Source organism: Heliangelus exortis, chromosome 15, assembly GCF_036169615.1.
Source record: "Heliangelus exortis chromosome 15, bHelExo1.hap1, whole genome shotgun sequence".
Classification (NCBI taxonomy): Eukaryota; Metazoa; Chordata; class Aves; order Apodiformes; family Trochilidae; genus Heliangelus; species Heliangelus exortis.
The window spans coordinates 1,520,478-1,542,793 of NC_092436.1; the positions used below are offsets into that span (position 1 = coordinate 1,520,478).

Consider the following 22,316-nt stretch of genomic DNA (forward strand, 5'->3'; position numbering starts at 1 on the left):
CTTTTAGCCTTTAAAAAGTTACCTATTTCTTGAAAGATCAATCTGATTATCAAAAAAAAAAAAGCAAGCAGCTTATTTTAGGTGTGTTTGCTCAGTATTGGCACAGAAATCACATGGCTTGTCAGGCATAGCTGGAGTACATGAGTGGTTTGGTTATGTACCTTGAAGCTTTGTTGTTTTTTTTTTAATGTCTCCTGAAGCAATGTATTGAGACTCAGTTGTCACTTGTGTAAAAAAAGAATTGGCAGAGTCCCTTAGCTGCTGAGGAGAGTGAAAATAAAAGTTGTAAAGACTCTTTAAGCTGAAGATAAAGACAGGGAATTCAGTGTTTGTCTATTACAAAATGAAAATGTCAGAGTTCCTCACCCAGCATATTCTCATTCCATCAGGAGTCATTGAAAGGTTTATTATTACTATTATTATTATTAGAACTGATAGCAGTAGTGGAGCTACAGTTCTCTCTCCAAGATGTCTTTATTTTCATGGCAACACTTTTTGCAGTCAACCTTGACTCTGTGGTATCTCCTTTTCATTGTATCTTCTATTTATATTCCTGCCCTCCAAACCAAAAAGCAGCAATTCACCACTAAGTTACCTCCACAATTCACTTTGCAGTGAGAGATCTCAGCCTGGGAGCTTGTTTGGGTTCTGTCTAACACTGTGAAGCAGAGAGGTGTTTCTTGTGTTAGGGATTCTTACAACAGTGGTAGCTCAGACTTGACACAGATGCTGGTTTTCAGAGTCAAATTTAATTTGTTGTCTGCTGGAAACTTGTGTATCAGGCAAAAAAAATAGATGCTGCATGTCACCAAGTGTCTTTGTCACATTTTGCAGAGGGGATGGGAAAGAGAAGTTAGTTTTAGGTGTGGATTTAAAGATTGAAGAATTTCTCTAGGCATCTGCAGAATTACACAACGTATAGGGAGAAAAAAAAAAACCAAAACACCTTCCCCCCAGAACCCTTCTACACCAGAGAATTCTGTGGGGCTTCAGAAAATTATTGATTTGCAGCATTTCTCTGCAGCAAAAGCAGTTTATACTGCAACTTTTGTCTTGCCAACTTTTCATTAGACATGCACAATGCTGAACTATTTACACTTTATTTTTAATAGCTACAGCAAAAGATTATTCTGCCCTGCACACCCCAGAGTGCACAATAAAATAACTGTTTGGCAGGGGGAAAATGCCCTGTTGTCTTGCAGTACCAGTTGGTATTATGGGGGTTTGTTTGGTGCCTTATTTATAGGAGATGGCAATTGGAAATGGGATGCAAAACAAACACTAATGTTCCAGGAGTTTAACCAGGCATCAGATTTTTCCTTTGATATTTTTATTTTAAGCATCTTTTATCATGACTTGAAAAACGACTGCAGTGAAAGGACGGTCAAGCTGCTGAGGTCTCAGCATCCACATTCTTAAAAGAAAGATAATGTTCCATGTCACACTCTCCAGGAATGCTCCCAGGCAGATTCATATTTATGCTGATGCTCCTTTACACCCCTTGGAGAGACAGTTTATTCCAGTCATGAGACCTCTTGCTGCTGGTGATAATCCAGTGGATGGAAAGTTTATAAACTTTGCTTCTCTGTCCAGTGATCTTATTTTTTTTCAATTTGTTTTTTTTTTCTTTTTTCCCTCCATATAGAAAGCACTTTTTTCATTATATAAAAATCTGCTTTCCATTAAAGAAGGTGGGGACTAGGTTTTGGATAAACCTGCAGACTGCTCTCAGTGATCTTTCTCATCATTTTTGGCTCTTGCTGACCTTTGGCTGGGCTCATGTTTGCTATCTCTGGTGCGTGCAGGTATGTGTCTGTGTGCTCCAGCTCACAGGGGCTCTGCTTTACTGCTCTCCACTTTTCCTCTCCAGGAGGGAGGAATTCAGAATTCAGATTTTTTTATTTTTTTTTCTTTTTCCAGGGATACAAAAATGCACAGAAAGCCCATTTTCTTAAAAAGTTCATCTCAGTGATAATGCTGCTAGGGCGAGTGTTTCGTAGAGAAATGGTATCCAAGTATTTTGAGTTAGATTTCAAATAAAATCCTAATTAGTTTTCTCTCTTTTTGTCTGCTGTGGGTTCCAGCTCCTACCTTTGTGCATTACTAAGCAATAAACATTTCTTGGCTTGCTTAGGGGCTCTTTGTTGTGTGTGTTTACAACACGTGTGAGGGAAGCCTTCTTCCAGGAGAAAGGAAAAAAAACTCATTAAGGCAGTGGAGAATGAAAATTTATAATTTCATTACTTTTTTGCTCCACTGTGAATAGAGCTAACTAATGTGTTGGTTTAAAAATGTGTTATTTATACCCAAAAGGTACTTCCTCTCTTCCAGATCAATAAATAGGATATTCCCTGTGCCTGCACCTAGAGAAGAGGATGGTGCATGTTCAATCTTCACATGCCTGAGTATTTTCTTTGATTTGGGAATGGTGACAGTGTGTTTGAAGCAACACTGAGTATCTGAAGTCAGTATTCCCTGATCTGGCTAAAGCATGACTTGCTCTTTGAGTCCTCTTCTATTTGAAGAGGAATTCCTTCCAGTAGTTTTCCTAGTCAGTTGTTGGATGGAGCCTGGGTCTGCTTTCAAAGCACTTGTCTTTAATACTCATCAGGTTACCCTGAGGTGAAATGGAAACCTCAGATGTTACTCCTGTAAATAAATGTTTACATAATACATTGGACTGAACTTCTCACCATTGCATGTCTGAAGAAAAAAAAAAAAAAAAAGGTCACTTTTGACATCACTAACCTTTTGAGAGTGATGCCTTTGCCACACAGGTAAAGAGCACAGCACATTCCTTCCACTAGGTCAGGAAGGTGGGAGAGGTCAAATGTTACTGCTTTACAGCTCCCAAGGTTTGGCATTTTCAGCTTTAAAGGCAATTTTTGGGGTTTAAGGGTTCTGTAAACAGCACATAGCCCTGCTTTGCTCAGGTGAGTGATTCCATTGAGTTCCCTGGCACTCCTCACAGAGGAAAAGCAAAAGTCTAGAATGGAATCCTGGGTGGGGCCAGGACCTCAGCTCTTCATTTCTAGAGGAGGAATTTCCTATGAAACATTCACAGTCACAAAAGATAAGAGGGCTTGGATTTGGAGCAGGGTACATATCTGTGGAGAGGAACAAGGGAATCCTGATGATAAATGGAATTTTGCTGCCTTGGTAGCTGAAATATTGTCAAAACCTGCAGGTTTTCAGTGAAAAATCCTGAAAGATGATTCCACAGTCTCCTGCCTTCATGTACTGCTTGATCTTTGTCCAAAGATAATATAAAATTAATAGTTTGAAAGATTAGCCCCACATATACTCGTGGCAGTGCTTGATGGCTTTTAATGTGGATTTTTTAATGTGCTTTTGAGGATGCTCGGCTCCTTCTTCACTTCCCTGTCCATCTCTCTTGCTCCTCCCCCACAATTTAGAAAGAAAAGTTCTTTAAATATCAAGCTCTCTGCTTTTGTGAGGCACTGGGCAGCCTTCCTACCAGGCAAGGAACCACAGCACCGTGTTTACAGCCACCTCCTCGCTCAGGATTCCTTCGTGGGCATCATTTCACGGACACGTAGAGATTTTTTCATTTTTTTTTTTTTTTAAATTTTTCACCCCTCCTAAAAGCCCCCTATATATTGCCATCCAGTTGCAAGCTCCTGATGCTTCACTTGCAATATTAACGAGCCCTCCCAGGGCATACAGTGCCTTCTTTGTCCTTAGAGGAGCCGATGGGGAGGGGGAGCAGGACAGGGCTGGTTTCCCTCTGCCGGCAATCCCGGCGAAGGAAGCCTCGGCAGCCATCCATCCATCCCCAGCAGTCAAACCCCAATTTTGTTTGTTCCTTTTTTATTTTTAAGGCCTTTCTCCTCTCTCTGGATGGGTGGCAGTGGATGGCGGCCGCAGGTGGCCCTGCTGTGACAGCTGGGTCACATGGTGGCTGTCACCACTGTCACCGCTCCCTCTCCTCCGACACAAGCATCCCGTGGCTTCCAGGAATGCAGAGGCTTGGGGGGGGATGAGGGGGGGGTGCTGTGTGTGTGCAGGCTGGAAGGAGGCAGCTTTGCTTTGCCTTCCTCCCCCTGCCACCCCAACTTGTCCCTAAATTCCCCAGGGTGGGTCGGTGGTGCAGGATGCAGCCACAGTTGCCAAGGGACTTGGGTCATGGGACTCAACTCCGACCGCGTTTGCTTAGAAGAGGAGGAGGAGGAGGTGGAGGAGGAGGAGGAGGAGGAAAGATGGGACTGAGATCTCTGCTCCGGAGGCTGGCAGAGCAGCACTGAGCTGCCTTCCCCATGAATTAGCTTCATCTCCACTGCAGCCCATCCACTGGGAAAGAGACAAAGGAGCAGGGAAGACGGGCGGGAGTGACTGGAGCAGAAATCCACCCGGGCTGTGCAACAAGAATGGAGAGGCAGGATTTGGGTTATGAAACTCCAGGGCAGTGCAAACACAGCCCGGTGCAAAGGCTCTGCAGCCAGCTGCTTGCTTTAAGGTGGTTTTTGTGATCCTGTTGCTAGGATTAAGCCCTTTTTTTTTTTTTTCCTCTTTTTTTTTTTTTTTTTCATTGCATTGCAGCATGGAGAGTCTTTTGTTTGAGTTAAATTCAGACCTCTTGATATGTCACCTGACAGTCTTGTGGTTTTGGATGAATATGGCTCATTGCTATTATTAACCTGAGTTGGCAGCCGGGCACAACAGGAGTTTATAGGGATTTTGAAAAGTGGAACTGCTCGAGGGACAAAGATGCTTCCCAGGTATGGTCAGTGCGCAGTTCTCGAGATTATTTTGATTATTTGAAAGCTTAAAATTTGCACTGTGAGGAAAGTATTTGTTTTCCGGAGATGTGAGGCTTTTAGAGATTGAATTTTTTCATGACCCTTCTTACAGTTATGTGCTGAATGGCACAAATTATTTTTTCTCCCCCTCTGAATTGGTTCTACCTGATGTGATTTTGCAAAGTGAAGTGCAGTTTACCTGAATAATGTCCAACTCTGTGTTTGTTGCTAGTGAATTGAACTGAAATCAGCTGTGTCTTGTTTCTCTGTGTTGTTCTTTTTATTAAAGCAGGTATTTCAACAGAGCAGGGAGCTTGTGTGTGTGTGTGTGTGTGTGTGTGTGTGTGCATACGTTTGCATGTATATATCTCCTTAAATCAGCTAAAAGCTGAGCAGGTATTTTCTGAAATTAGATCCGTGAAGTAGTGCCAAAAATATTCCATGAAATTACTAATTGTAAATTCTGAAGCTGTGTAAATTGCAAAGTTCCTCAACATGCTACACACATCTTTAACAAAACCTTCCAACCTACTTATTTTCAATCTCACATTCCAGGTGATGATTAATGTGTTGACTAGACCATACCTAAGGTGTAAATATTATGTCTTTTTGCTTGTGGAAAGGCATCTGGCCGGTGTATTGGACTTTAAAATATAAACTAGGTATCTTAATGAGAGACAAGTGACTTGGTAGAAGGGAAAAAAAATGACAACAAACTAAAGTCAGCTTTATAATAAAGTGAAAGAATTGGACAGAGCCAAGGACCTTGGAAGCCAATCGAAGTTTGCGTCCAGATTTATTATACTGAGTGTGAAATATCTGGCTGGCTGAATATCTGCCTGGTGCACAATACGTGCTTAGTGTAAGCAGCAGAAGTTTCCTGGAGCTCAAGCAGTGCAGTTATTCAAGGTGAGGATTGCTAAGCTGGTAAATGAACAAGACAGATTTATAGATGTGGCGTGGAGCTGACCTCTGCGGTGCTGCAGAGCCTGGGGATGTGTCAAGAGATGGGCTGGCTTCAATTTTAGGTTTTTCTTTGGTATTTCCTTGTGGTGCCCATCCTGAGTGGTTGTCCCTGAGATGTTCTCTCAGTTCCTCCAGGCTGCCCAGGGTACAAGTTCCTTGACTTTGGTGGAAGCTCAGCTAAGGTCCTGGTGATGGAGGCAGCGTTGTTGGTGGCTTCCTTCACAACCCATCCTCACGGGCTCCCTTCATGGCCTCGGCCAAGCTGCAACAGTTCTGATTCTTTGCAGAATCAGCAGGCACTCAGCACCACAACAGTCACACAACCCTCAAGTGACCTCAGCTCTTGTGAAGACAATTATCTTGCAAAATTTTTGCTAAGTATAGACCCCGTGGTTTCGGTGCTTCGGGGATCTTCTTCCTTCTCACGGCCTCCTGGTTGTGTTCTGTCACCAGCATTGAAACTGTGAGTGCCAACTCTGCAAATAATCTGTGCAGTCTACATCATCCTTATCACAGGAATCCTGAAGAAGTTCTTTGGAGCTTCAGGTGGTGGTAAAAACTAACTTAACCTGCCCATGTGGCTTGAAGAAAAGCTCTGCTAATGGCTGGTCTTCCAAGGCTGGAAGCATCATTAATGTGCCCTTTATGGCTGCTTTCATTGCTTCAGAATGAGTTGTGTTCTTTCAGAAGGCCTCCTACACAGCTGGCTTTGTACAGTAATGGTCAATTAATTGGCAAATTAATGAGTTGCACTAAGAAGGTATTAAAATACATAGAAAAGCCTCCCCTTGTGTGCTGTACACTCAGCTTCTGTTGTGTCTTCTCAAAGCCCCCCCCAGAAATAACCCAGATAAGGGAAATATACTGAGGATTTGGGGCAGAAAAGGGAATCCCTTGTTGGAAAAAGCATCTCAGTCAGGGTGAGAGGTGTATGAAATGATTGTAGGACTATTCATTTGGTTTCTACTTCTGATCAAGCTTCCCTGCAGCAAAGCAGGACCCTGAGTGCTGCTGGGTTTCTGCACACAGGTGGGTGTGCTTTGGTGGCAGTGCCCATCCCCATGGAACATGGGGATAATTTCCATCTGAAACATCCCAGTGCACCTGGTGGAAGGGGCTCATATTTACCATACAGGTTCTTCAAGGGAGGGACAGTCACTCTGTCCAGTGCTCTTGGAGAAGTTGGCTGGGTCTAAGCACCACTGGAACAACTCTAGGACAAGAGAACCATCTGCAGGAGCTGGAGATTGAGGATCCCTGTGCAGGAAAAGGGGAAGAATTTCCTTCCATGCAGAGCCCCACGAGGAGGCCATGGGGCAAGGCAAGGTGGACCTGTTGTCTGCTCTGCCCTGGCTGTTCCTGTCAGCCTTGTGAAAAAGGTGCTAACATGAAAACCATGCAGAACAGATAAGCTGGCATCAACTATAAATATCATTTGCGTAGATGCATTTAAAAATAGTTGGAAGTGATTCATCACCAGGCAGTTTTTATAACTATGGGTAACATGATGTAGGAAAACAATAGTTTGGCTGGTAGGTTCAACTCACTTTTTCTGTCATCAGACATAACTCTGGTTTTGAGAAACTTTGCTTTTTAGCAAACTTGTTTTATAATTCCTACCTGCTTAGTGGTTCGGTGGGTTTGCTTCAGCTGCTTTTCTCTAAGGCTTCCAAAATACCTGTGTTAATATTTCAAGAATAATGGGATAATGGCTAAGCTGTGTTAGTATGAAATTGTCTTAAAAGGAAAGTCTTGGGCAGGAGGAAAAATGGCATTAAACTAAATCCTTAATGTGATGCAGAAACACTGTTCATGTTGGAGTGGAGACAGGAATGGACTTGCTTTAGATTACAGGGGAGACTCCTGTATTTTAATTATTGCAGTGGTAACAAAGGGTTTCTGGGTCTGTAGTTTCATCTCTTGAAACTTGCAGAGAGTGGGATATTTCATTTAAATTTCAAGCCATTCAGTTGCCTCTTGGTTACAAATGGCTGTGGCAGTAATGAAGTCCAGGAATTAGACACATGAGAAAATCCATGCTCTGAGTGGATTTGGTGTTCTGGGTTGCCATGCAGCTCACAGAGGAGGTGTCAGGAAACCTGTGATGGGGCTGGAAACATAAGCCACAAATAATACTCCTGGTGGATGAATTTTAAACAGCAGGAAAGCAAAACTGGTGAAAGAAGAGCTGAACAATAGCAGAGATTGAGTGTGAGGCATTAAAATATCATTCTTCAGGCCTTGGTTTCAGTATTATTAGTTATTAATAATTTCATCATTATTTGTGTAGAAGATTGTTTTTCTGTCCCAAATAATTCCTTTCCCAGTGTGCTTTCTACTTCCATGAGCATCTGTGCCTGAGGTTGGACCTTATGACCTCCAGAGGTCTCTGCCAACCTCAACCAGTCTGTGATTGTGAGAGAGGTTTTATGGGGTTTGTTTCTGAAACAGCCCACCCAGAATCATACTGGTTTGGGTTGGAAGGGACCTTGAAGTTCATCCAGCCCCTCTGCCATGGGCAGGGACACTTCCCCCAGCCCAGGCTGCTCCAAGCCCCATCCAACCTGGGATGGAACAGGGATGGAGCAGCCACAGCTCCTCTGGGAAACCTGTTCCAGGGTCTCACCACTCTCACTGTGGAGAATTTCTTCCTAATGCCCAACCTAAATCTCCTCTCTCTGTCATTTTGAAGCCATTCCCCCTTGTCCTACCCCTCCATCCCTTTGTCCCAAGTCCCTCCCCAGCTTTCCTGGAGCTCCTTTAATGCTCTGAGGTCTCCCCTGGAGCCATCTCCAGGCTGAACACCCCCAACTCTCTCAGCCTGGCTCCAGGGCAGAGCTCCTCCAGCCTTCTGAAGCATTTACACATCATTCAGTTTCTCCCCCATTCTGTTATTTCTGAACATCTCACTCTAGAAGAATCACTCTTTGTGTAGTGGAGATCTCCCCAGGACTGGTGTCCTGCTCAGAAATAATTTATTTCTCAGAATTTCTTCTCTTGCTCCATGCATGGGCTCGAGCGTGCAGCAAAATCAAGAAACAGCTCCACAGGTGAAAAAAAAACTATTGGGGTTTTCTTGGTGGTGCTTCTTAGGTTTGTTTCTTTCTTCTGAGTTTGCTTTCTTTAAATATCATCAGTTTCAAGGAAAGATCAAGGAGGTCACAGGGGAAAAACAGTCCTTGTGAAGAGAACCCTGATTCCCTGAACGGTGGGAGATGGAGACTCACCTTTCATTAACATCATGAGAACATCTGATTGGGTGTCTCCTGGTTTTCCTATGAAAATCTCAAGAAAACATCAGTTAAATGTCAAAGTTAGTTTCCATTTATAAGCACAACTAATTTTGTTCAGAAGATCTGGGTCAGTTTTCATCCTCCTGAAGAGCAGCACTGGAGTGGTGCCCTGTTCTGTTTGGGGAATTTGTGCCTTTCTGGGGCTGATCTCTCCAGACATCAAACATAATGGGGTGATAACAACAAAAGCAAAGCTACTCCCTGTCCTGCTTCCTCCTTGCTGGGGGGTGATGGGCTGAGCTTGGGGGTGGGGGGGTCAGTCTGCCTCTGCTGTCTGTCTGTCTGTCCAAGTGAACTTTTTCCCCCAGGTCTCCCAAAGTTTCTGCTGGTTTGGGAAGTGGCCCCGTTACTGCCAGGGAATGTTTTTGCCAGGCTGAAATGTGCTTAAGGACTCTATTATGTAACAGAGATAACACTTCTGTGGAATTATCACAAATTATGAGGGGTAAGAGCTACTAAATGCTCGTCTAGAGCAAGTTGAAATGTCATGTGAAGAAGCTGAGAAGTAAACAAGCTCTTGTTACCTTGATCGAGTATGTTTGGGAATACAGCAAGAGTTTTATATTTAGCTTTCTCTCCTCTTAGTGTGTAATCTGCTCTTAGAGCTTTTTATAAGTAGACTTTCCTAAGATCTGGAACAGCTACTGCCCTTCTTTGCCAGTAATTTCAAAGTCAAATATCAAAAGTGGTAGGTAATGGAAGATGTGCTTTTGTCTGAGTGTCAAGGAAATCCAAACGTGTCGCAAGGGTGGAGCAAGTGATAGCACCTCTTTGGCAAGCAGCTCCCAGTTGTTGTCACATACTGCTGCTTTGGAGGAACCACAGTGGCCTGGCTGGAAACAAAATGAGTTTCTAGGCTGCCATTGGTTTCACTTCAACAGAAGGAGATGGTTCCTCCTGGAAGACACTTTTTCCAGTGGTCTCACTCATTTCCTCACCTCTGGCTTCACTTGGTCTCTTCCAAATCCCCAGAGTGCCTTTGAGCTGATAACACTCCAAATACACCCCAAGCAATCAGGGGGTTGTGTTCTCTATTGTAGTCTTTGTATTCATTAGCAGACCCCCCCAGTAAATGGAAGCTCTGCTCTGAGTTTGGCACTGTGGTTGGTTTAGGTTGGGAATTGCTTGGTTTGCAATCTGCTCTTCGTGTGGATGTGTCCCTCTCTGGACCATGGATTTGGGTGCTTGAACAGAGAGGCTGAGTGGCTCTTGGCCCCCAAATGCAGACACCCACTTATTTCAGTTTCAAGTTGCTCAAGCTTTTTTCTTGCAATAAGTTGGTTTTGACATATGTCACACACCATGTGCTCTGAGGCTTCTGGTTTTTTCCCCCTTTTGCTCAATGGTGAGGCTGAGCAGATTAGGAAATGGATTTCCTCTCTCCAGAGACCAAGTAAATGTATGTCTTGCTGCTTAGTTTCACCTCCCTAGGTCAGCACCTGGATCTGTGAATCTCCACTGGAGAGCCCTGAAAACTTCTGATGGGCAACCAGGGCTTTGGTGATCAAATTCTCTGCTGGGACCTCTTATAAAAGTCCTTGGGTTACAAATTGTCTGTTACTGCTCACCTCACACCTGTGCAGAGAAGGAATCCTTTTGGTTGGTGGATTGCAGGACACAGGAGAGAAAAACTGACCATCACCTTGGAGCCTAACACTCCCTGTTCTCACTGAGGGGTGTCTTTTTGCTGAAATAAATGCCTGGCTTGTTCTTGTAAACTGGGAGCCTGTATCCTTCATTAATGGCTGGAAAGTTCCAGGATGCTGTTTCTCACTTCTTGGGCTTTCATGCTGATGCTGCTTGCCTACAAGGAGATAGAATTTCACTTACCTAGGAAAGGGCTCATAACCAGCTGAAAGGTGATTCCTCTTGGTTTCATGGGTAGAGCAGGTGTCTTGTTGCTTGTCTTCCAAGAACTTCCAAGGGAAGGCAAAGTCTCCAAGAAGCTGCTTTCCTCAGTAATGACAGCAAAACCAGTTGGGGAAAAAGTGTGTGAGAAGGGGACTGCTGTGTGTGTTCTGCTGACCTGGTCAGTGGCTCTGACCTTGGATCACAGCAGAGTTTATTCTGAAATCTGAGTGTGACAAGGACCTGAACATACAGGCAGGCCCTAGATACATGTGGCTCTCTGTTCCCCACAGCCAAGACATATATTTTAGTACAAATGTTGTAGTTTATAATGCTGCAGTTAATTCTGCACACACACACAGTGCTTGTAAAGCCTGAAGAAGGGTAGGAAAGGTCCTTCCCATTTTTTTTTCAGCTGTGGAACTCAGTGCTTTGCCATGAAGCTAAAGCACGTGGCTGCAAACACAGAAATTCAGCTCTTCAGGGAGAAGCCAGGGTGAATATATACCTTGGTTCTTCTTGCTTTTGGGTTGTGAATGCTTTCAAGCTGGTGCTTGCAATGATTAGGGACTCTGTCTCTTTTTTTTGTGTGTATTTGTGTGTCTTTAAACACAAAAACTGAGTTTTTACGTGCCTGTGATTTCCAAAAGCTGGAACTTGAAGGCAACATGAACAGAGCACAAGAATCAGTGATGCTGTGCACATGGTTGTGCATGTGGTTGTGGATTGGTGCCCTTTATGCCTTTATTTGGCAAGTGCAGGGGAAAGAAAAAAACCAAAAGGCATTGTTCTGGCTACAGGATCAAAGGGCTTGAGGAAATCGGGATTGCTTTCGCTCCACTTTATTTTAATCAAGTTGTATACATAGATAATGTAGAAAGAACAGGGTGATAAAGAGTGGTGGTAATTGACCCTTCTGCCCTTTTATTTTTCATTCAAGTTGGCCTTTGCCAGAGTTTGACCCGAGTCAGATCCGGCTGATTGTGTACCAGGACTGCGAGAGGAGAGGCCGGAATGTCTTGTTTGACTCCAGTGCTAAAAGAAAGATAGAGGATGTTTCAGTGTCGGTGAGTACCCTACTTATTCACTTGCTTGTAGGCTGTGGTTTTGGGGTTTTTTTTTCTTTTTTTTCAAAGATAGATAAATCACAAATGTTCTGTTTTATTCAGGTTATCGTTTCGATGTCGGTTGTTTGCAGGGCTATATTTAAATGCCTGTTAAGTTGCAAATTATTCAGGCTTCAGTGGTTTCACTCTTGCCAGCTTTAAATACTGTGCTGATCTCTTTATTCCTGGGCTCCTTTACTCTTTTTGCTCTTTCAGGGAGCAGGAATCCTTCCTGGGGCTGCAGCCAGTGCTGGGGGGTGAGGCAGGGCACAAACTGGTGTTGATGGATTTGTTTTTATGCCGTGGTGGGGTCTGCAGTCTTAACAGGAAGGTCCTCCTAGTCCTGTGTCCTCTGGTGTCCCGTTTGGTTAGCTTTTGCCAGTTGTTTTTATGCTTTGCTGACAGGTTTTTTCACCCAAAGTTGCTTGAAAACTTTTCCTCTCTTTCCTTTTGGCATGGTCTCCATGGCAATCTATTAATTGAAACTGTAATGGATGCAGTCAGATGAGGATACTTCCTTCTCAGGGCTCTGGCCAGAAAATTAATTTCTAGCCACAGTGCTATTGTAAGTGGTTGTGTGGGGTTGGACAACTTTATTTTGCTGCTTTGAACTCCCTTTCCACCATCTCTCCAAACCTTTGTAAACCATTTTAAGCTCTGCAAGCAGAAAGCACTGAGGGAACTGAAATTTATGATCCTGGTTGCTTTTACCCCCAGGACCTACTAGGTTCTGCAAGCAGGAGTACACAGGATAACGTGTTACCCCCAAGCCCTGGTTTTCATGTTGGAGTACAGCCAGAAAATTCTTCACCCAGCTTTGTAAACTTTTCCAACCTGTTGCTAAATGCTGCCAGCCTGATGTGTCTCATCCTTGTCCCAAGTGCTTCCTATACCTGTGCATCCCAGCCTCTAGGAGCCTGTTTGTGTCCCACCAGGCACAGTTTCCAGGTTTCTCCATTGCTTTCTCTAGTGCCAGGAATCAGGATGCCAGTTTTCCAGGATTTTTTGAGAACTTGAGAAGGAAAGGGAGTATTGCACATGTTGAACAAAATCCATCTTTCTCTTCAGCTTGTTAGAACAGCTTTATAATTTATAATGTCATGTTCTTCTAGGTGTTCTTGGCAAGAAAACAGGTTTTTAAAGACAAGAGATCTTTAGAAGTGGTTTATTGGTATGAATTGCTGGCTGTGCTTATTACTATTAATTCATTAATCATAAAGTATTACTTCATTAATAAAAAAAGGACGTTGTACAGTATAAATCCTCTTGCCATATTTCAATCCATTTCCTGAAAACCTAAACCCTCTTTCAGATAGTTCTGTACTGGCACTTGCAAGCTTCACTGCTTTGGTTTATTTTAGAAAGATTGTTGACTGTAGCAGCTCAACAACACCCAAATAAGAGGCTGATAATGAAGCTAATACAGTTCCACATTAATCTCTCCTTTATTTTTCTTTGCTAAGGGGGAAATAGCTGTGTTTCCAGCTCTGTGAGATGAGTGAGTGAGACTGGTGGAGGAAGACTGTTCCCAGGGTGCTTGAAAAGCCCCAGTCCTCCTCTCCAATAACTTGAGCCACTTTTTTCTGTGCTATTTGGAAACTTTGAAAGGGAATATATTGAAACATTTGCCTGCTGTGATAGCTGCTTTCTGCAGCACTCAGATAACGTCAGGTCAGGCAAAGCTTTCCTCGTGGAACACAGCTCTGCAGTAGCAGAAACATTCTGCAGGTAAAAACGTGCAGAAGCCTCCTCTGCTCAGCTGGCTGGGAGCTTAGTACAGGCTTGCACAGCCAGCAGTACGTCCTGGCCATTTTCAAGGAATGGCATTGTTTATTTTTCTCGCTCTTTATCATGATTTTCATTAACCAAGACACACCCTGCCTGTACAAAGCCAGCTCTTGGCTCTAAGCACATTCCAAGACACTCTTGCCCTTTCTCAGCAAGACGTGTGTGGGCTGGGCACTCTCCCTTCTGAAAGGGGATCTGTTCAGCACCCCACAGAAGCCAGGGCTTTCTGCATCTCTCCCCCTCTCCTCTTTCCCAACGTGATTTATACCTCTGGGTTTACAAATAACACCAGGGGGGAGATTTGCAAGGGTGCCAGGCAGTGGCCAGACCCTTCTGCTTAATGGCTCATCAGTCTAGTGCAGAGCACTGAGAGGGTTTCAGTTTGCTTGATGTCACTGTGCTCTTCAGTCCCCATTTTCTGTTGCTTATTGAGACGTGAAAGCAATTCTAATTTCAGAGTTGTATGCCTGCAGCAAGGTTAGATATACTCTGCTCTGCTTTATGTATCTAATCTTTACAGATGTCAAGAGTTTTGTGTGGGGAACCAAGGCTGAACGTGGCTCAGTTATTTGAATACTACAAGGGGAGGCATGGGTGGAAAAAAATTGAGAAGCATCAGAGCAAAATTTTCAGACACGTGTTTCAAGAAAGAAAACAGTAGGCTCTGACTGTTTGATGGGTGAAAAACTGCAGAATTTGTGCTCTCATCCAGCTGGGCTCTACTTATTAAAGCATTATAAGGTTTATATTCTCCACGAGGCAAATATGACTGTAAAACAAGTAAAGATTTTGTGTTTTCACTGGATATTAAATCAGCTTCTTCGTGCCTTCAGTAAAGCTGAATATGAGTTGAACAAGCATTTTGGAAGGGTGAGACAGACAAGCTGAGAGCTTCCTTAAAATATTCTAATTGTGATGTTTTCCCTGGGTCTTGGTAGAGTTGAACCTGGTGAGTAAAGCTGAGCAGCAGCCTGGGGACTCGGAGGGCTGGTGGCCACTGCACCAGGAATGTTGGCCAAAGGCTGTCCCCAAGATCCTCCTTGGGCAGCTGGAGATACCTGGCATGGTGGGGAGGCAGAGAGATCCCCTTTTTGAGTCCTAGACCTTTTTTGGTGCTGAGCAGGAGAGGTTCTTGCCTGGCTTTCCAGAGGGTGGGCTATTTCTGCTCTTGGAGGGTTTGAGCTACTGGCACTGCATTCACCCTCACCTTGCATGCAGGCCATGCTCCATCTCCTGGTGCCACCACTGCTGTGTGGCACAGGAGTTTTGTCCCCAGAAATGTCAGTGTGCACAGGCCAGCTGGAAGTCTGAGAGGAGCTTTCCTTCCAGGGCCAGCATTGTCTGGGATGAGGATGCCAATAAAATGGTGCTGCAAGGGAGAAGTGGGGTGTAAACCAAGGAAGAAGCTGGGAAGAGGAACCCTGTGTCAGGGCTTCCCTGGGAGCAGGCTGGATGAGTTCCAGGAGGATGAGTTCCAGGGATTTAGCTGTCTTATGTAATTGCTCCAGTTCCTTTTTGTCTTGTCCACTTAGGATACAACCCAGTGGTCACCAGTCAGGATTTGACTGGAGAAAGGTGCTGATGGGCCTGAAGGAAGCTGCCAGGTTTCCTGAGTTTAAAGATCAGGATGGAGGAAGGTGTGGAGACCAGGGAGGAAGAAAAGAGGTGTCAGGGACCATGAGGAGGAGAGGGGAGGAAAGGAAACAAGAGCCAAGCCATGAACTGTGCTGAGCAGGGATCTCAGGTCTGTGGTTTGGCTGGGAAGAAGGAAAGACAGAAGAGGGAATGAAGAGGGAAATCAGAGGAGGGCAGAGGCTTGATCCCAGGCCCCAGAGGCAGAAGAGGTTTTTCAGAAGCAAGGTTTTTTGAAGAAAGGAAAGTGAAATTGTGGCCCAGGGTGGAGAATGTGAAGTCTGGAGGTTTCAACAGTGAACGTGGATTTGGGGAACAAAGAGTTCCCTTTCCCCTGTAACCTGGTTGTCTTTGGGATCATTTAACTGAAAGGTCACAGGATACTTGATCTCTCCTACTGTGGCAATTTCTTTCCCTCCAAATATCATATTTATCTACTTTGCTTTATAAAGCAGAAAAACAGCATGCTGTTTTAAACAAGCCAGGATTAGCCACATGTTCTAACATACTTCAGCACTGGATAAATGTTGAACAGCAAATTGCTTTGAGGGATTAGTAATTGGATAGTGAGCCTTTTGCTTTTAGGTGAGTTGTGTGAAGTGGAGACTCTGGTCTCTGCCTGGCTCTCAGGCAGGGTTCCAGGGGGCTGGGCTGAGCAGAGAGATGAAGCCTTAAGCACAGAGACTGAGTCCCATCTCCTCAGCTCTGCTGCTTCTCTTCAGACAGAAATGGAAGAACACGAGTGGAAGGGTCTTTCATTTCTTTCCCTGGCCTCTGGGTAATAGAGAAGCTTGACAGCTCTGGAAAGAAAGGGAGAAAGTAGCACTTGGAAGATGCATTTTAAGAAAGGTACCTGGATTTTTACAGCAGCACTCAAAGGGAGGGAGTGAATGCCTGTTGAGGTGTCTTGTGGGGATGCAGAGGTTTAATTACACATTCAGAGTAATGCTTATCAATAAAGCTAAGGAGTTAATTTTTCTCTATTTTTGGAATAAAATTTCAGCTTTACAGAAAAACCTGTTCTAGGAATGAGGCAGAGGGCTCTAGGAGAGTGACAACTTTCCTTGGAAGTATTGATTTCTCTGTCACTACCACTGCAGTGATATTTGAGCACCTGCTGCTGCAGAGAGGTAGCAAAGCCTGAAGCAGATGATATTTCTCTTCCCATCTGTCACTCACAGCCCTAACACACAAGCAGACAGCCTGGATTTAGTTCAACACACCAGGCTCCTTTCAACTTCCTTATTATCCCCAAAACTTGCCCAGCAGAGATTTCTCTCCCTGTGCACAGCACTGGGAATGTTCTTTCCACTTCCTAAGGAGCAGACCTTGCAGCAAAGAGTTAAAGCTTTTTGCTGATAGAGGTGGAGAAAAGAGATTCCAGGAGCAGAACTGTAGAAAAAACAGATTTTGTACCCTGTTGTGCTACAAAGACACTTTACTCCAAGGTAACTTCAGTACTGCCTGAGAGGTCTCCAAGACTTTCAGCAAATGGTGACCTCTGATGTAAGAACTGTGGTTGCCAGAAGGCTTTGGGGGTGGGTGGTATCTGCAAAGAGTTGGCAGAGAAAGAACAGAGAGTGTGACCACAGCAGGGAGAGAGAGCAGCCAGGAGCAGCAGCTGCCCACAGCATCCTTCCAGCAGATGTTCAGGGGACATTTCAGGAGGACTCCAGCAGCACTTTTGATTCTGTGTCTGCTCAGCTCCAGCCATCTCCAGTTGGGAAGAAAATCCACAACTTTGAAACCTTCCCGTGTGCAGTTCTTAGGTAATTAGATTACCTCTTTATTTTTGGAAACCTGGCTTGAATTCCCTGTGGAATATTGTATTGGAATGCCAGTAATCCCATTCCTTTGGTACATAATAGCCTGAGATTTGTTATATCTAAAGTTTCATTGACATTTGGAATCAGAAACTGCAGAGAGGGGCATTTTGGGTACCTGATCTCATTGTCCAGCAGGTTATTCTTAAGCACACACCATGCCTGTAAAAGACCAAATGCCCAAATTAGTCAATGATCTGCCTTTTAGGAGGGATTTACTGGTCACAAGGTTCTGGAAAGTGGTATCTGAAAGTTTTCCTTTACAGACAAGGGTCTCGGTTCAGTAATTCCACTGCAAAAAAAAAAAACAAAACAAAACAAAACCAGACAGCCATTCTCCTGGCTTGCTTTATAAATTAGGCAACTATCCCTTGAAGAGCCCAGACTTCCCAGTGGATCTGCTGCTGTGCAGAACAATGCAGTGATGATGAGAAAAAAAATAATTAAAAGCAAATAATTTGCAAACTTAGCCTGCTTTTTTTAATACACAGAGTTTTTAAGTCACCTCCCTTTGCTGGCTTTGCAGTCTCAAGGAAGCTCAGTTGTAATTGTAACTTTTTAGAAGGAACTTTCAACATCTGATGGAAAACGCAAGCTGAGCTGTGGTTTGCCTGAAAAAGCTTCTGTAACCCTGTGGATTTTATGTGGTTTTTATCACATGATGCTTGCCTAGCCTGGGACATTGTTGTTTGTGTCAGAGATAAAATGCAATTCTGGTTCACGAGTTCCTACTGAAGTCATATGATGATCATTCACATGGCCTGACCATTGTGTACTGTGCTCCAGCCACAGAGCCTGCCCAGGAGCAAAGCTCCATCTTGTATGAATCCCAAATCCTCACCACAGTGATCCTGCACCACGGGAGCAGCAGGGGAGGCTGCTTGAGAACCCCTGACATTTTCTCCTGCTTTGCAAAATCTCTCCCGCAGTCAGAGCCAAATAAAAGTCACCTGTCCCTAACCACGGGTGGGATTTAGCCCAAAAACCACCCAAAACAAACATACAACCCACAAAAACCAAAAGGAACCTGCACAGCCTGGGACAGAAGCATGGCATTCCCATCCTGACCCTCATCAAAATCCCTCTGCAGGAGTTTTTAATTGAAAGAGGGGAGATTTAGGTTAGATATCAGGAAAAAATTCTTTACCATGAGGGTGGTAAGATACTGGAATAGGAAGATTGTTGATGCCCAGTCCCTGGCAGTGTTCAAGGCCAGGTTGGATGAGGCTTTGTACAGCCAGGTCTGGTGGGAGGTGTCCCTGCCCAGGGCAGGGGGGGTTGGATCTTAATGATCTTTAAGCCCTCTGCCAACCCCAAAACCATTCTATGAATAAGTTGGCTTGTTGTACAATTGTTGCTGATTATTGAGCAGAGTCATGAAGCTACCACCCTCTGCCTTGGGTATTCTACACTATTCTTCATGCCTTTGCCCTTTTTTTTTTTTTTTTTTCATAGCTGTTAGAGATGGGACACATTTCTGGTTTTGAATGAAGGAGGAGTGTCTGATGTGGACCAGAACTTCTGCATTCCCCTCTGTCCCTGGAACCTTGCTGCCAGCAGGGCTCACTTCCACCTTGCTCTTACTGGTTTGGTGATTGTACAGGAACTGCTCATTGAGAAAGTCTTAGGGCAGAGGCAGTAGGCAATTTCTAGGACTATTCCTGTCTCCTTGTGCTGCCCACCAGCAATGTAAATAATGCCAACCTGACAGGGGGGTGTTGAAGTGCAAGGAGTATCTGAGAAACACGTGGAGATCTTTCAGGGAAGAGAGTCACCCAACACAAGTGTCACTGGTGTTCACTCCCGTGGGTGTTGGTTCTGCCTGGGGGGCTGAGTCTCACAGGGATGATGGCAAAAGCTTTTACACAATCAATGAAACAGAAGTGGAGCATCTCCTGTTGTGCCAGGGACTGATCATAGTGCAGCAGGATTCTGGTGGTTTGGCTCCGCTCCAACCCTCCTCGCTCACTTTTTTTCTGTGCTGTCTCTGTCAGAAGTCACCCTTGGACCATGAAACTCCTGGCTTCTCTGTAACACTGTGTTTGTCCTTTTTCAACCTCAGAAGTCCCCTGTGTTGAAAAGGAGAGGAACATCTCACCTCTGTGCCACTCTTTGACAGGACTAAGGGACTTAGAGCTAGGGAAGGATCAATAGATGCAGCAGCTTTCTCTCCACTGATCCTTGTGACTTGAATCTCCCTTGAGTTCTGTGTTGTTCTTGCTTGGTTATTCCTAATCAGTGTGTTCTCCTGTACATCATGATCTCTGCTCCTCATCATGACCTGGCCAGCACTGTCACTGTGTCCATGGCACTGCTGGGTCACCTCTGCCCCACTGGGCACAGGGAGCAAGATGGGGACAGCTGGAGCCTATTGTTGCCATCCTTCCTTTAAACAATTTGGTGCCATCTTTTCTTCTAATCCTGGCTCTAAAATAGTCACCCGTGAAGCTTCAGAGGTGGGTGGCTACTGAGGAGGATGGAGTTGGAGTGACCTGTTAGCTCCTGGCTAATTGGAAGGAAAACAGCTCAGTTTTCTCCATACAGCCAGGCTGCAAGAGACACTAATAAATACTCTGGTAAACTATTTTCCTGGGGCACAAGCCTTTCAGTTGTTAAATATCTTGCCTAAACAGGTAAGTGCAGTGCTGCTAAACAGGTCGTGGGCCTCAGTGTGTCACACATGTTGTCTGTATTTCAGAAACTATGCAGCGATGCTCAGGTGAGAGTTTTTGGGAAATGTTGCCAGCTGAAGCCTGGAGGAGACAGCTCTTCTTCCTTGGATAGTTCAATCAATTCATCCTCCTCATTCTCTGATCCAAAAGAACAATGTCCAAAATACCAGGTGAGTTGCTCTTACTTTTTTTTTTTTCTTTTTTTTTTTTTTTTTTTTCTTGCATAACCCATGCCAAATACTAACAGCAAGTGAGGTACTGAATATTTTAAAATGCTAGAAATTAGAGGCTGGAGGTGGAGTTTCCAGTCAAAATCAGACATTGGTTCTGACTCAGTAATGTTTAATTTTATAGCTTTGGGTTTGAACAAGTCTAAAACCAACCAGCTGGTTCTCTTGGGACATGTCTTGGATGGCAGTGATTTTTCCAGGGCATTTTTGCTGTCTTATGACCTGGGTGATAACACTGGTTTGGGACGATCAGACTTGGCACAAGTATCTTATCTTGGTGTAGATTAGCTGGTTTACTTTGCTTTATTGCTAAATGTCAGGGAAATAATGAGAGAAAGGTGGGTACCTACAGGGATAGTCTGTGTACCAGCTTTATAACAAGGGATTTGGTGCACTTGAGTTGCATTTTACATAAGAGATTTTGGCCATGAGAGTGGCTGGAGTCATCTGACACGGATATATTTCTGTCATCTCTCCTTCCATGGATCACAAGTGTTTTATATTAAGCCACCCTAAAATAGAACTAAGCCCTTCCACTCTTTGTAATGAAGTAATTGTGTGTTTGAGGGAAGCTGCTATCTCCACAAGCTCTTGTGAAGTGCAGTACTACTGATGTCTTAACCTGCTGTAGATAGAAACGAAGAACCTTTCCGTGCTGACTTTCCCACTCTCACGTTAGCTCCTGCTATATTTGGTGAGCTGCTTATTCTCTTTTTCTCATCAAGCTCTTTTCCACAGCATTACTAAGGGGCCTGGAGATCTGTTTTCCATCCCTCCCTTCCTGGAAGGGCATTTAGCTGTGGTTGTGGAAGGAAGAGACGTTTCTGTCAGCAGCTTCCTTCGTGCACAAAATATGTTCCTTCTTCATTTGGGTGACCAAGAAAAATGATGCTCCTCACTATCCAGAATTTGTCTCTCCTACAGGCTGGCTGTGTGCAAACAGTGGTCAACATTATTAAAGGAAGTGAATTTCAGTGGTTGGCATGACAGTGTATTTAAAAATAAAGTTGTGGGAAGTTTTCTCTTTTAAGTCCCTGCTTCCTCATGTGCATCACTTGGTCAGAATATTACCAGGTGGAAGTAAAGTGGGGTGACCAGCTCAGACAGTGTGCAGGACACTTTCAGCTTAAGCTGGGCTTCCACAGAGTATCTGTTGTAAATTTTCTGCTGCCTTTCCCATACTGCTTCTGAGCTTCCCCAGCAAATGAGCAGAGAGCCATAAACATGAGAGTTTTTTACTGCACACTAAATTTTTGCACCGTGGATGCAGAAGGCTTTGTCCAGACATCAGTCAGCCTGGCATTTCCTATCTTCCAACTGCTGCTAGTCTGGCAACCTCAGAATTTACTTAATGTATTTGGAGTATTTAGAAGTTCTTTTGTTTGTTTTGTTCTATTTTATTTTATTTGGAATTCCATTGTACAGCTTTTAAAAACATACTTTGAAGCTAGATCTCTCTGTTTCCTTATTTAACTATATACGAGCAACTGTAATTGCAAGCTGAAATACAGGTTTTTGTTCCAAGCTTCTGTATTTTTAATTATGCCCTATCCAGATCCCTCACAAATGTGAGGGATCCATCACAATGAAGATGAATGTGGTTCTAAGCTTGCCCAGAGTACATTCTGACATTAGTGTTCCCTCTGTACCTGCTCCCCAGTGTAGTCAGGACTGAAAATCTTTCTGATTTGTTGATCCCATTTCACATTTCTGTCTGGACTGCATTTTTAATTTATAGATGTCTGTAGTTATTGATAGGGTGACATGCACAGTGAGTGAAATATTAAATGCTGTAAACACATTCAGAAATGCAATATCCAAATCATGCAAATTTTACTACTCCTAATATGCTGATGTATGATAACAAACACTTGTGGGAATTTAATGATCAGTTTTTACGTGAGCATGAAAAGATGACCTAGGGAGCTGGTTTGTGCCCAGGCTGTCAGTGCCAGAGATTGTGCCCTTTTTGCCAGATGCTTCTTGGCTATTTTTTAAGATTTTAATATTTAACCCCTTTCCTCAGCTGATTGCATTCTACTTTGGTCTTGAGTGACCTTTATTGTGCACCGTGAAAGGCTCAAAAAGTTGAGCTGTAGCAGTGTTTCCATATTAAATGCTTTAAATCTGTGTATCTTTTGCTATGTGTGGTAAAATTATTAGGTGTGGATGAAATGCCAGACATGAAACAGGCCATG

At 44.0% G+C, this 22,316-nt stretch overlaps 1 protein-coding gene across 4 annotated transcripts in view; it reads left to right on the top strand.

Annotated features, from left to right (window-relative positions):
• The window catches only part of FNIP1 (folliculin interacting protein 1), a 64,749-nt gene that overhangs the window by 15,927 nt on the left and 26,506 nt on the right, over nt 1–22,316 (top strand). For 3 of the 4 annotated variants that reach the window (XR_011728798.1, XM_071758319.1, XM_071758321.1), the window contains exons 2-3: nt 11,808–11,934; nt 19,915–20,058. Coding sequence is in view for 3 of the 4 variants with exons in the window: in XM_071758319.1 (XP_071614420.1) it covers nt 11,808–11,934; nt 19,915–20,058 (271 nt within the window). In the remaining variant the exon portion in view is untranslated. Of the gene's footprint in view, nt 1–4,044; nt 4,740–11,807; nt 11,935–19,914; nt 20,059–22,316 lie in introns of those variants that run through there. The other variant, XM_071758320.1, reaches the window with a different exon arrangement.